At 40.4% G+C, this 15,569-nt stretch overlaps 1 protein-coding gene across 1 annotated transcript in view; it reads right to left on the minus strand.

The window, feature by feature from the left end:
• DNAH3 (dynein axonemal heavy chain 3) overlaps positions 1 to 15,569 on the minus strand; it is a 126,985-nt gene that overhangs the window by 91,854 nt on the left and 19,562 nt on the right. Inside the window, exons 11-18 of the mRNA XM_036492811.2 lie at positions 15,267 to 15,403; positions 12,506 to 12,611; positions 12,138 to 12,316; positions 10,493 to 10,677; positions 9,147 to 9,270; positions 4,117 to 4,270; positions 3,284 to 3,428; positions 1,326 to 1,537 (exon numbers count right to left, since the gene is read on the minus strand). Of these exons, the coding sequence (XP_036348704.2) occupies positions 1,326 to 1,537; positions 3,284 to 3,428; positions 4,117 to 4,270; positions 9,147 to 9,270; positions 10,493 to 10,677; positions 12,138 to 12,316; positions 12,506 to 12,611; positions 15,267 to 15,403 (1,242 nt within the window). The remainder of the gene's footprint in view (positions 1 to 1,325; positions 1,538 to 3,283; positions 3,429 to 4,116; positions 4,271 to 9,146; positions 9,271 to 10,492; positions 10,678 to 12,137; positions 12,317 to 12,505; positions 12,612 to 15,266; positions 15,404 to 15,569) is intronic.

The raw sequence follows: 15,569 nt of genomic DNA on the forward strand, positions 1-15,569 counted from the left end.
TCCAGTCCTTCTTTGAATATCATTGGCGAGGCCACTTTCCATAGTGCCCTCTCCCAGAGAAACTGGCTCTCATAGAGGCCTCTGTTCCAATCATCCTCTCTAACCTCTCAACTGGGTCAGCGTTCTAGTTCATCAAGAGCTAAAGGAGGAATCCTGCATGCATCCAATGAGGACAGCTGTTCATCTACAGAGCACTTAACACTGGGGGTTTCCTCTCATAGCCTTTCGCTGTTTCCCTTTATCATGTTTGATCCCCTTTGCCTAGGTCTCAAATTTTAAGGCCTTCTTGGGAAACTCAAAGTAGTTTCCTTCTATAGAAAAAAAAAAATCCTGCATCTACATCTTCCTGGGCAAATCAAAATGTTCCTAGCAGCTACTCAGGGCTCCCTTCTCTTGAAAGTTACTCATGCCTTGTCAGACTGGATCTTTCAGAGACACAGAATCTGCTGCCAGTGCCAATCCATCATTCCTGGGTTGCAGAGAAGGGTGAGGACAGGAATGTGTGGCTGAAATTTTTCAATCTACAAATTTATATCCTCGGTCTAACACATGGTTCTTCTGAAAGAGAAAATTCCAGGTCAAGTCAGAGAAGAATCTGCTTATGAAGAGCCAGTCTCCACCCCACTTGCACAGACAGCAACTCCCTGGTAGAGGACATTTCAAGGCTACTGCTGGCCCTTGAATGTTATGGTTATTTTAGAAACACAGTGTTTTCTTTTTTTCTGCTTAGTGTTCACACCACACTTATCACCCTCACACTTGGTTGCTTATAAAAATCGCAACTATTTTTAGCAGGAGTATTTATTATTATCATTTGTAAGCTCAAAAGGCTGAACGAAGAGTGCAAAATTGTTTCTGAACAGAGCCTGTTTGACCATGAAATTTCAAAGTCAGCCTGAGCAGGAATCATGTGGAATTATCAGCAACCCCCAGAGACAAATATGACTTTTGTTTTTGTGTATCTTAGGTCAAGGAATGAATCCAAGACCTTCCCACTGCAATTTAATACCTTTATCATCCTTTAAGATCTCAACCAGCCATCTGCTTAGGAGAACTTTTATGGTCACTGTCTCAATCAATGTTCTACCTCTAGCAATGGGATACCAAACAAGAGGGCCAACTGTTCATAAGGTGGGTAGTTCATTCCATCTTTCACCCACCCTCTTCCTTCAGAAGGACATAATTCCCACTACTATCCCTTGGCCTTCAAGGGATTTCTCCTTTCAAAAAACTGGAAACTTGACCCACAAATATATCCAGCCTGCCAAAAAGTTCCCAGAACCATGTATGAGTTGGGTTGCCCAGGAACAGGAGGTGATAAGAACCTGCTGCCAGTGCCGGTCTTTCATTCCTGGGTTGCAAGAAATATTGAGGATGGGAATGTGCTGCTTAAACTTTTCAATCTTCATTTTCACATTCTCTGCCAAGCGTCTGGGTGCAGGTACATCAACTAAAGCTTTGGTCAATTTATAGGTTGTCCTCCACATATTCCCTATATCCTCTGAAATTTCCTCAGCATTCAGCAAATAGAGGGGTCCTGAAATAGAAAAGACGGTGGTGAAGGAATGTTCAGACTATCAAGTAGATTTTTAGCAGTGTGTATCTTTCATTCCTGGGACTCAGAACGGCAAGGATATTGGAACAAGCACAGGCTTTTCTGGCTAAGTCTCTTAGGTACCCAGAAACCTAGGCAGATATCAAGTAATCCTTACAGTCATAACTATAGGTTGACTTGATCAAGATCCTAAGCATGGCTGTTCATGAATGTAAGAATGGGCACAGCATATGTTTAAAAATACCAACCAAATTTCTATGTACTAGTTAGGACTAAAAGACTGAAATTTCAAAATGTCATTTATTTTAGCTCCAAAAATACATGTATATAACTTTAGCATTACCTGTACAGGAAGCGTACACCCTGAAACCTACCAAACTTCACACATACAAAAAAAGAAATACAACAGAATCTAAGTAATTGGGATAATGTAGAGCAGGCATGGATTAGAGGACTCAAAGGCAGCAAGGAAGTCAACTCAAATTTGATCTCTTGATTGAAAATATTTCTGATAAAACAATCCAAGCAGATTTTGGGGGGTAAATGTAGACAAAGTGATTCTCAAATTGATATGAAAGGCAAAGGACAAAGGGAAGTCAAAACATGATTTTAAAAGAATTAGTATAAAGATAATGGTCTTAGTAAAGGGCTAGCTAGACACAAAGCTCAATCTGATCTTTGTTCTGATCAAAGAACAGAATAGTTAAGAAATCAACCCACCCAAACACGGTCAACTTATTTTGGCAAAAGAGTAAAGGCAATTCACTGATGATAGAATAGTCTTTCTTTAACAGCTGTCCCAACTACTAGAATAAGTGGGCATCCCTTTACAAAAGGAGATAAAATCAAGCTTTATGCTTTATGAAAATTAATTCAAGGTAGATAAATTTTAGGAGTCACATGTAGAAAGTCAATAATAAAGATATCTATCACAGTTGTGCTTAAAATTCTGAGGCACTAGAAACAAGCCAAAGGCTCAACCCTAAGGGTCTCTGATTTCATTCTCCACAGTGATGCCATCCATGGCTTTAATTATAATGTACACATTAATCATTTTCCAATAACCTATTTGAGTCCCACACATATCTCCTAAAATCCATACTGACATAGTTGTGAATTTATGAATTGATATTCTCATTTGGATATTTAAAGATCAAACTCAATGTAGTCAAGTTGATAGCCTCTCTCCCCTCCCCACATTTGTCATTTTTTTTCTTGTTCAGTGATAGAAATATTCACTAAGTTGCCTCAGCCAATAACCTGGAAGTCACCTGAGGTTCTTTCCACTTCCTGCCTGTCCCTTACTCCACACCAGGTCAATCATTAGGTCCTGTTGACTGCATCTCCTCAACATCTCTTTCGCTACCAGAGCCTAGAGTAAAAAGGTGCTTACAGATAATGACGGCACTCTGGCATTTGTTTAAGTAGTGTCATAGTAGAGCTGCCATCTTATCCCATCATCTGCCTATCTGAGTTTTGGCTTAATCCATGGGTCTGGGTAGCTGACAAGTCTATTTTACTTAGGAAATATGTCTGGCTCCTTGATCTCCACCTTCTTGCACTCAGCACATCAGAAAAATCTGACTGTCTTAATCTGGCATGTCAGAATCTAATAAAATGTCCAATCATGATTCGAAGAGCAAATCTTATTTCAGAATTAGCTGGGTGGACCTTCTTCTTCCCTGCTGTCCATCTGTCCCATCCCAGCAGAGGAAGACCATGGCCTACCATTCATCCACTCCTCTGACTTGGTGCTGAATTCATAAGCTGTCACCCACAACTGCTCATAAGGCATTTTGTTGGTTATTAAAGTTTGCAGAAGAGGGAAGGTACTCTTCTCCTTTTCCAATAGTTCTTCCTCCTTATTGATCAACTGCAAGGTAAAAGAGAATGTTGTTTATTGAGTTTATTTAGAAGCCATAGAGTCCTCAGCACCTTAGTGGGTGAGTGGAAGGAGATGCTCATTTATCTGGAAAAGCAAGAGAGGAAAACAACGTATGAACTCCAGCAATAAGGACCAGGGTAACTGAGATATAGCTGGTGGCAACTGCAGGATAACTTACTACTTCTTCCATCATCCACCATTGCTCTCTCTCTATTGTTATAAACACCTTAGCTGTTTATAAGCCTTCTGACACAAACTGCCTCAAAGGTAGGATTGTAATGGTTAAAGAACTTGCTAGATGACATTTAAGAAAGTTACTTTTTATCTCCAAGTCTTAGTTCTCATATTTTACATATAGAAAATGAAGAGACAACTGTGCCCACCCCAATGGTTTGTTACAAGCCTTACATAAGATACTGTATACCAAGCCCTTTTCATATTGTCAAACACAAAAACATGCTCAATACATGTGAACAATTATCCTATTAATTTTTTTGCCAACTCAACGACTAACAAAATGTCTAGTCTAAATAGGTTGAAAAATGCAACTAAAAATGACAATGACAAAACTGGTTGGTTAATCAACCAATCAATACTCTCCATCTAAAAGTATTAAGAAAGTATAAAGATCAACAGATCGTACAGAATCATAAGCTCCCATCCCAAGATCTCAAACCTCAAATTCCACCAGTGACTGGTTTAAGTTCTTTGAAAGTTCACTAAGCTTTTCAACGTTGTTCTTCATTTCTTCTGTAGTCATCACCTCACGCTTCCTGAAACCTTCCAGCTCTTTGCTGTAGCCCTCAAGTTTAGACTCAAATTCTGAGCACCTGAAAGTAAAGACAACCTAGTCATATTTGGATTTCCTATTTCATGCTCTTTCAGAATAGCAGTATTGCTCTTCTGTTTTGAAACCTGGGAAAGTTTTTATCTTATGTTAGGTACCGATCTCCCACTACATTTCTCTTTCTCTCTGATTATAACTATCTCTTTCTGTTTAAAAACAAATGAAGAGAAAAAAATTAGCTAAACTAGTAATAACCTCACCTCCCATAAATGCAGCTGCTATGAACCTATTGAAATGATTTCCAGATTTTTTCTTGCATGGGCAAATACATATAAAATTTACATACACATATATTTTTATTATTTATACATTCAGCCATTAGATATTTATTACTGAGCACCTAATACATTCCAGAAGTGCTCTAGGCATTAGGGATATAGTTGAGAAGTATACCATTCAGATCTCTACCAATGTGGAGTTCATATTCTAGCTGGGAAAGAGCTAGACAACAAACTGGAGGAAGAGTTGGAACGGGATAAAGATGAAATGAGATGCTCACAATGGCAATAAATTCTCTGAACAAAATAAAACAGGATAGAGTGATCAGCAGATGGAAGTGGAGGGCTAAAACTTTAGCTAGAGTGAATGATGGAGTCCTTTCTAGAGATTATTAATTTAGTCATATTATCAATAAGGTGGATCTCAAATTTACTTTTCTCTTTTCCTAATAAGGTAAAATAATATAGTGTTAAGTGGATGGGGTCTGGAGCATGCATAGGCTAGGTTTAATTTCCACTTTGTCATTTCATAGCTATGCAGTCTTAAGTCATTTGAGAATCAAAAACGTGTCTACTTAAAGTCAAAGTTAACAGTAAGAAATGTTGGAGATCTCCCCAATCGAAATCCTGGACTCAGAACCCTAACCAAGAAAAGACAGAAGACAGAACAGGTCAATCAACCATCTCAGCTATATGTTGGCAGCGAAATACCGGGCAAATGGAGACTCTGTGATGGACTATGTCAGTCAGTGGATTCTTCAAAGACCTCATTGTGCTTGGAGTGGCAAGATTGGCAGTGATTCATAACTGGTGAACTATCAAAACCACTTGAGCAAGAACTTCGGAGCATGCCCTACATCCAGGACCTGGGGTGGGTGGGAAATTGGGTGGGGCTTCTCCCTTAATATCCTCCTTTAAACATGAAGGAAACAATATGGAAATAATAGTCTTACCCACTTTCTTATAGCCCTTGAACCTTTTTATCCTAACTATGTAAAGATTGTCAAAAATTTTTTAAAAAGCACAAAAAAATTAAGAAATGTTTAGAACTAAGTATCATATAATAATCACTATACAAATTTTTCATTCATTAGAATACAAACTCTATATGCTTTGGTATTTATTTATTAATTTAATCTCTCTATTCCCCCTTAGAATTTTGAGTACTAAAATATGGCCAAATTTTATAAATATTTTATGAAATTTTAAAAAGTAATTTTCAACTGTAGAGCAGAAGGCTTTTTTTTAATACTTTCATGGCAGTGAGAGGCTTCACATCCCAAAGCCAACTATCGTGTATATTCCAAGGAGCTTTGGGACCATGGAACCCACTAATGAATTGGACAAAATAAAGGGACAAAGGGACAAAAGCCAATTATTATTTTTCTACCTACACAATTAAGGGTTAGAGGCTGCCTTTTTACATTATTAAAATCCTTTTACAAACTCTATGAACTGTACGCATACAGAAACCTAAATTCTTCCCAGAGGGCAATGGAATATAAGTGACTACCTTATAATATTACTATTATTATTGTTTTTAATTTCTTGAAATTGCTTAGTACATTATAGTTTACAAAGTTCTTTCATGTCATAAAAATGCTATATAATAGTGTGTACTTGGGAAATGAGTCTGAGGGAAAGAGTTACTCTTGGGAACCATCTGAAGTCTAAAAAAGGAACTTAAAGATGGTGGGATGTGGGGTGGTGGGACGGGTACAATTGCTCACTTGGCTAATCATTTGCTTGCAAGTGCTGACATCTGATATTGACCCCAGTTCGTGTCCAGGCTATTCCACTTCCCATTAAGCTCTCTGCTGGTGGCCTGGCAAAGCAGTAGAAGATGGCCAGAAGTCTTGAGACCCTGCACCCATGTGGAAGACCCAGAAGAAGTTCCTGTTGCTGGCTTCAGATTGGCTCAACTTCAGCCATTGCAACCATTTGGGAGTGAGCCAGCAGACAGAAGATCCTTCTCTCTGTAACTCCTTCTCTCTGTAAATCTGCCTTTCCAATAAAATAAATAAACACTTAAAAAAAAAAAAGATAGAGGTTGTCCAGACTTCTGACAGAAAGTAGACTTCACTCTGATATTCAACGACAGCAGTATGAAAGGACTACTTGCGGGCCCGGTGGCGTGGCCTAGCGGCTAAAGTCCTCGCCTTGAAAGCCCTGGGATCCCATATGGGCGCCGGTTCTAATCCCGGCAGCTCCACTTCCCATCCAGCTCCCTGCTTGTGGCCTAGGAAAGCAGTTGAGGATGGCCCAATGCATTGGGACACTGCACCCGCGTGGGAGACCCGAGGGAGGTTCCAGGTTCCCGGCTTCGGATCAGCGCGCACTGGCCCATTGCGGCTCAGTTGGGGAGTGAATCATCGGATGGAAGATCTTCCTCTCTGTCTCTCTTCCTCTGTGTATATCTGGCTGTAATAAAATGAATAAATCTTTAAAAAAAAAAAAAAGAAAGGACTACTTGCAGAGATGAGCTGTGGGTAGGGCTAAAGAAAAACAAATAGCAGAGTATAAGTCACCTGAAGATTAGACTCAGAAGAGAAGCTCTATAAGACCTAGGTCTAAGGTGACACAGAGAACTAGGCTGAATATGCAGGAATCATCAAGAGGGACTCAGTTGCTGTTAAACCCCAGGACCACGCAGGCAGAGAAAAGACAAATAGCCTTCCAATTGTTCTCTATCCTCCCATAAGAATTTCTAAGGGTAAAGACCTACCTGGATCTGAAAACAAGCAAATTGGCGATTACGAGACAGGGAGTGGGAATTAGGGTTTGGGTGGGAGCGGCAAATGGAGAATAACTGGTCCTGAAGCCAAAAATAAATGTGGGTTGGGAAAATAAAGCCAAGTTCCTTTGAGAGGGAATAGGATTGCTTTTCAGAGAAGATGGATTCATGCATGATTATTGCTCAGTCCCCTTATAAACTGTTCTCAGGATTAATGCGTAATAATGAATACAAGACTTAACTGTTCATCAGAGAGAGACCTTAGTTAGCCCAAAGTGGCCTCTCTGGGCCTTCTCTGGAGTCGCTCCTCTGCTGACCTTTTACTGTTAAGAGCTAAAGAAATCAGTGGATAGGATCTAATGCATAATCACCCAACACAACAAAGAAACCAGCACTCTTCTTCCATCATCAGTGCAAGTGACACTGTTTCCACTTCTCCCAGGGCCAGTCCTCATTCCTCTTAACTATTGTTGCCCATGAGCCTTACAGTAAGTTTTTAAAAGTATGCTTGTAAAGCAATGTTTTAGAAGTTGGGAAGCATTTTTCTTCCAAAGAGGTCACTGTTGAAGGGAGAAGAGAGTTGAATATGCTGGAATGCATACCATGTGCTGGCTATCACCTCAGCCTAATCTCAGCTCAGGGAGGAAGATGTTAATGTTACTCCATCTTCCCAGTGAGGGACAGAAGGGCTTAAAATGATGAGGAAACTTGCTGCTGTTCATTCATCTAACTAAGAATGATTTCCTTTCCTAACTAAGCATGAAAATGAGTTTCATGGGAGAGGCTGTGACTGTGTTGCATGGGGGTAGGTGGGAGGTAAATGGGAAATCTTTGTACTTTCTGCTCAATTTGGTTGTGCATTTAAATTTACTCCAAAACATAGTCTGTTCATTTAAAAAGAAGTCAGTTTCATCCCTTAGGCTAAGTTCTATTCTCAGGAGATAGTATTCATTTAGGAAGAACAAGGTTGTAGGAAAACAGACAAATACACACATTTTTTTTTTCACACCCTCAGGGAGCAGGGTGCAGGCCATATTGCTAAAGGAATAACTAAATGAGTTTACCTCCCAAACTCCCATACTTTTGTCTAGCTAGACTTTTATCTAACTTTTCCACTTTTGTGAGTATTTGCAGGGACTGTGGCAGCTAAAACTGTCCAGTGAGAGTTCCATGTGTGAAGGGGGAACACACGGTAATTGGTAAGAATCTATGGTTTCTAATCAAATGTTAGACACTGGTGTGTGTGTGTGTGTGTGTGTGTGTGTGTGTGTGTCTATCATGTGCATGGCACTTGGTCCATTTTAGGACACTGTAGGATTTTCCAACATATCTCTATGTCTTTTTATTTAGTAGCCAGAGTGCACATATGTATCTAGAATAAAGCACAGCCATACGATAAAAATCCATAACAAATACCAACTGAATTGATTAAAACAATGAAGGCATAAATGATTACAGCTCCCATTCACACTGAAAAAAAGATCAGCTGTCATGTAGGCAATTTCTCAGCTGCCTCCCATGGCTTTTTTTTTTTTTTTTTTTTTACTAATGTACTAATATCTCACACAGCCACAGTCTCCAATTCTGGGCTGACAATTTTGCTATTATTACTGCAAGAGGTCCTTATTACATACCACTATTTTTGTCATTTTTTCCCCTCTCTGCACTGCCAAATTCTTATTATCCCAGGCAAGGAGGAAAGACATCTGCAGGGGTTACTATGATGAAGCAAGCTTAAATAGAACATGCTTCAGTAGGAAGCCAAAGGAAATCCCATATCCACCGATTGTCTTCAGGTTTCACCCACGCATAGCCGGATGGGAGCCTCTCGATAGGAGCAGGAACCCACAGCATGGGTTATGAAGCCAAGTCTCATTTCTGAAACAAACCCCAGGCTCTCCCTGTACCTTTTAATGAGATCCATCTCTGCCTGGTCCCTCTTGCTAAGCAGCAGGTTTTGGCTGCTTTCGAAGATTTCTTCAATCTGGTCTGGCCAGAGGAACAGAGTGCTGTTCAATTTGATATCCTCTTCTGCAAAACATAGATAGTCTGCTCCAGGACAGTGCCCATCATAGGTAAGCGTGTGGGGCATTCATTAATTAGCAGACTAAAAAGTCAATATAAGCAGGTATAAGGTGGGCAGACAATGGATGGGCCCATTGTGTATAAAGGATAAGTAACATGGATCAGACATTTACAAGGGCTAGGTTACATGGTATTACCATCCCTGTTTTTACAGCTGGTTAACTAAGCAGGTAAGCCATATGGTCCAGGTCATACTGCTAGGAGGCAGCACTGCAGAATTCAGACCCAAGTGTGACTCCACAGTCTATGTTATAACCACACTAATTTACTGCATTCCCAGGCTAGGTATGGGCAGAGTCAGAAAACTGGACTGACATCCTGGTTCCACCTTCAAACTCTCTCATCTGACTCTTGGTTTTCCTTTTGGTTCAACAGCAGTAACAGGATCAATGTTAAATGTCCTATCCGTCTTAGAATGCTGGCCAATTAAAAGGTGTTCCGTAATGAATATAAGAGGCAGAGTCTAGGGAGAGGTCAGGACATGGACAAGGGCAAATCTCTTAAAGCGTAAATGGCCAGTTAGGGACTCCTTTTCACTCCCAGTCTCTCCCTCCCACCAACTTCTTTGCTCCCTGCCTCCCCACACACATACAAACACCATATAATTCATAGGTGTTTTTAAATGGGGAATGGCTTATAAAAAGCTTCTCAATTTTTCCTTCAGAATATAGTGCTCACTTCCAAACTCTAGCATGGTCCCTAGGAGTCTTCAAGGGACTCTGACAATTTCTGTCCTTTTAAGATATGCAGGAACATGAAAGAAAATGTCCTGGTCTCTTCAAAGTTGGGATTCTGTTAAGACTACAGACCAGAAGAAATTATCCTTTTATAAAAATGACTCCACATGTAAAATTAACGTTTCCAGGAACACCAAACATAACATGCCAAGACAAACATCTAAGAACAAGAGATACCCTTCTTTTGGGCTAACAAAATTCCCTTTGGAAGATTCAAATTCCTGTAGGCTAAGAGCATCAAATTAGTACCTCTAACATATGGGGATATTTCAAAAGCAGCTCTCCCTATATGTAGTGATAGGAGCCCTATAATCTTCCATTTCCCAATTCCTTATATGGTTATAAAATATCTTTATATCTTACATATATACAAAACATACAACATTAGCATACATTCATAATTACATATGCACATATGGTATGGAACTTACGTGGTAAGTCTGCGTAGTCCATTAGGAACTGCAGCCGTTCAATTGCATCTCTAAGCTGCCTTCTAAGTTTGAACACGGTGACATCGCTGGATTTCTTTAAGAATCTAATGAGGAACACCAGCTCCTCAGTGTTGCTGGGGACTTCACTGACTTTGTCTGCTATTGTGCTGTACTGATTACAAATGCTACAGACAGAAAGAAACAGTCACAATCATCACCATCAGCGATGTCTTTAAGACTCATCAAAACTACATGATTCCTATTTGAAGACTTAGACAAAAGTTCCCAACTTTTCTGTCTGTAATTCTTTGATACTAACATTCATATGCACATTACATGCATAATATTAGGCTAGTAACTATAACAATATGTGTCAGGGAGCAAGCTTAGGGTTCTAAACATCATTCGAATCATTATATATATTAACATATTTAATTCTCACTATTCTAAGACGTAGTTACTATTAGTCACACTATCTACATTTACCACGGAAGAAATTAAGGCTGAGTAATTTTATCCAAACAGCCAAGATATGAACCAGGGCTGACTAAAACTCCATACTCTTTCCTTTTTTAAAAAAAGATTTATTTTTATTGGAAAGGCAGATATACAGAGAGAAGATAGAGAGGAAGATCTTCCATCAGCTGCTTCACTCCCCAAGAGGCCACAACGACTAGATCTGAGCCAATCTGAAGCCAGGAGCCAGGAGCTTCCTCTGGGTCTACCATGCGGGTGCAGGGTCCCAAGGCTTTGGGCAGTCCTCCACTGCTTTCCCGGGCCACAAGCAGGGAGCTGGATGGGATACAGGGCCACCAGGATTAGAACTGGTGTCCATATGGGATCCCAGCGCGTGTTCAAGGAGAGGACTTTAACCACTAGGCTAACGCACTGGGCCCTGAAGGCATACTGTTAACACCACAGCATTCAATAGTACAGATGACCCAAGTCAGCACAATGTCGCAAGGACCATGACTTTTATAAGGCTATTAGAGAAAAGGAAATGTCCACCATCCATCTAGGAAAAATAAAGTGTGGTGCTAACTGGGCCTACAAATAGGTGATAGCCAGTCTGATGATGAAGCTGACACACAGAGCTGAGCTGACAGAGCCGGAGTACATCCTTATTGAAATGCTAAGGCCCTGAAGCTAGAAATTCCTAAACTTCCCAACCTCACAAGGGCAAACACCCCTTGATTAACCTGGAATGACGGGTAGAATGAAGGCACAACGTAGTTATATGGCAGAAGGGTGCCTTGCAATGAGTCTAAGGGATACACACAAGTACTCTGTGTCTCAAAATATATTCTAGATGACCTGTGAGGAGGGCCCCTGGCCATGCACAGCCTTGTCTGGGAAGCAACTTGCATTGCTCTAAGGCTGTATGCAGGAAAGCAAAGGCTCAGGATCAGATAGGAATGGCCAAGGGATGTTCTCGTCTCTCCTTCAGCCTCCATGAAGTTTTTTTCCTCCCTGTAGGCATTATAACTTCAACTTGAATTTTCTATTATCCTTACATTGGGAGCAGAAAAAAGTTGAACTATAATTTCAGTCCAGTCATTGCTAGAAAGTACACATTTTGGGTTCTTTTTGATTTCCCAGCTGAAGCCAAACATCACTGCTATCTGTTCGCACAGAATTTTGATACCTGGTATTGGTCTCCCGGTTGACATCCACTTGGAAGTGAATCAGACGATCTTTCAGGTTCTGGGCTCGCTCACAGAGATCATAATTTAGGGTCATGGTGTCAAGGCAGAACATGGCCAAAGGCACAGTTATATGCATGGAAGCGATTTCATTTCTCCGCCTTTTTATGACATTGATATTCTATGGGAAGGAACATTTAATACCTTGATTTACCTCTGAGCCTCTACCCATATGTCCCCAGCTTTGCCCCCAGTCAACTTTAAACCATTGCTGATCATCACATGTTTCCCAATGAAATACACTGACTACAACTTAAAGTGGCTATAGCACATGTCACCAGAACAGGAAATAATAAGCAGCATCTCCTACCGCCACAAAGTCCTCAATTTCATGCTTTTCTTTCAGGAATGCAGTGATGTTCTGTTCTGCTGTGTTATCCAATAAGTCACTGTATTTTGTGTACACATTTAAGTATCTTCCATATTGAAGAGCACAAATCAAACACATGAATATAGATCAACAAATTAGTTGAGTCGGAGTGGCACATGGAGGAATGATAACATTTAAAAACTAGCTTAAAACCAGTAAAAAAGAAATACAATGTAGCTAAAGGCACAATGAATTCCGAAATTTTGCCAATTCCAATTTTGCTACATCTTAGCTATCAATAATTTAAAAAATTCATTTTTTCAAAGATCATTGTTTTCAATTTCAAGTGGAAATGACAATTAATGCCTTATTGGATTATTGTAAATTTTAACTGTAATAATGTATATACAAAGTAATGGATATGATGCTGACACAAAGTATATGTACAAAATTTCACCCATTCCAACTCCAAAATTCTAATTTTAAAATGAAAATTGGAATTAATGAACTTAAAGTGTATTAAAATAAGTTCAAATTAAAATAGACAGTACTGAGTATGTAAATTAAGTTAGTGGAGCCCGGTGCTACACTTCCAAGAGTTGGCCAGAACTTTAGATTCTGAAATTGAGATGCAAAGAAAAGCCTGTGCAACTGTTGGTCCAGAAACACAAGCAGTGCACATATGATCTCATGAATAAAGAAAACAGAGGTTTCAAATAGAAGCTTCCAAATCAAATTCAAAAGGGCAGGGCTTCCAAATCTAAGGCCAAGATGGTCTGATCAAGTTAGCAGTTGTTCTCAATTGAGGGCAATTTTACCTCCAGGGAACATTTGCCTTTTCTGGAGTTATTTTTGGCTATCACACTTGGTAGTGGGGGTGGAGAGGGATGCGTTTGGGAATTTGTGGGGTTGTTCCTACTGACATCTAGTGGGAAAGGGATGCTAAACATCCGCAGGGCAGTCTTGCACCGTTCAGCATTTGCTGGCTGCAAATGTCGACGGAGACACAGGCAAGAGAGTTTGGGCTGTGGTTATGGTATGTTCTGGCTTGCCTGGGACAGTCCAGGTGTACACCTGAAGTCTCATGGTAATTATGAATAACACCCCCTGTGCTCTTAACAGTCCATGGTCCAGAAGCCACATCATGGAGTCACCCTACTAGTAGTTGCTCGTTCATGGGTAAACTTATGAGATGGTCTGCATTATGATGATTAATGAGGATGGGTTATGGATTCAGATGCCTGCATTTCAATTCTTTCTCTTCAACTCACAAATCCAAAAAATTCTGAAAATAAAAAGTCGCTTCAAAATTCATTTCATAGCAAAAGTTCATCTAACTTCATGTGAGGCTACTAATAGATAGATAACAGACAGACAGGCACAGTCTTCCATTTGCTAGCTCCTCACTCTACCAATGTCCTGAACAGCAAGGGGTGGGCCAGGATGAACTCAGGAGCCAGAAGGATTTGGGTTTCGCAAGTAGTGGCAAGAACCCAAGCTTCTGCGCTATCACTTGCCACATCCCAAGGTATGCATTAGCAGAAAATTGGAACAGAATCAGAAGTGGGACTGAAATTCAGGTGCTCTGATAGCTGATTCAAGATGGAGACATTGCAAGTAGCAGCACAACTGTTAAATTCTAACACCTGTCCCCAGATGAGGGGTTTATAAAGTTCATGGAAAAAGGTGTTATGAAAAAGCTGTGCATGAATTTAAAATATATATATAACCAAAATGAATTTGTTTATAAAAACTACTTGATTCATTGAAAAGCGGGGAAAGGGAGTGAAAGAGAAAGAATGGAGAAGAGAGAGATTGATGTTGCTGGCTGACTCCCCAGCAGTCTGGGACTGTACCAGACTGAAGCAGCAGTCCCCAGTCTGGGACTGTACCAGACTGAAGCTAAGAGCTGGGAATTCAATTCAGGTCTCTCACATAGCATTAGGGACCCAACAACTTGAGCAATCACTTGCAGCCTCCCACTGCGTGTATTAACAGAAAGCTGGGGACTGTGGCATAGAGGGTGTAGTTGTTATCTGTGGTGCCAGCACCCTATATGGGAGTCACATGTTCCAGTTGCTCAGCTTGCAGTTCAGCTCCCTGCTAATGGGACTGGGAAAGTAGCAGATTGCACAACTGATTGGGTCCCTGCACCTAATGGGAGACCCAGAAGCTCCTGGCTCCTCACTGCGGATTAGCCCTGCTCCACCAGTTGTAGCATTAGGGCAGTGGGCCAGTAAATACAAGATCCCATTCACTCTGTCTCTCCCTCTCTCTAATTCTGCCTTTCAAATAAATAAACACACCTTTAAAAACAAACAAACAAACAAACAGAAAGCTGTAACCTGAAACCAAGTACTTTGATGTATATGTTCCGAATGGCACCTTAACTGCTAGATTGTTTCCTAAAGGCATTCTTTAATTCTATTTCTCCACAAACTTTCTGAAGTACTCTCAGATAATAGACACATCATCCAATTTTTTCAAAAAATCCAGAAATTTCTAAATGCCCCCTCAACTTATTTAGCCCACAGCTTTCAGACAATAGCCAGGGACCCATCACTAAAGCGGAATCTGACTTATCTGCCATAGCACTTGCAAAGTTTCAATTTCGTCATCTGAAAATGGGAGGGGGGGAAACATAGTGAATTGCATTTCATTGGCTAGTCTTCTATGTTTCGGCTGTGTGGGAACGCAGACATACTTAAGAACTGTAAACCAACGGCTAACTAACCATGAAGTCATGGCAGAACCCACTTACTTGTGAGGGCCAACTTTATTTTTCTGAAAAACCTCATAAGTTTGATCCACAAAATCACGAACCAGTTTTTCTTCAGGGTTGACAGTTCCAAGGCTCAAATTACATTCTTTCAGTTCTGGGAACAGGACAGATTCCACCTGAAAGGGGGAAATCAGGTATGGCCAAACAACATAAAATGGGTGATAGCACAGAATGACAAAATTTCCTGCAGTAGATTCATCTCTGGGGACAGTGGCTGCATTTCTACTCTTTCCTCTTGTTAGGAGCTAGAAATACCCTGAGGTTCTCAAGCCCTCAATTCTC

Source organism: Ochotona princeps, chromosome 24, assembly GCF_030435755.1.
Source record: "Ochotona princeps isolate mOchPri1 chromosome 24, mOchPri1.hap1, whole genome shotgun sequence".
Classification (NCBI taxonomy): Eukaryota; Metazoa; Chordata; class Mammalia; order Lagomorpha; family Ochotonidae; genus Ochotona; species Ochotona princeps.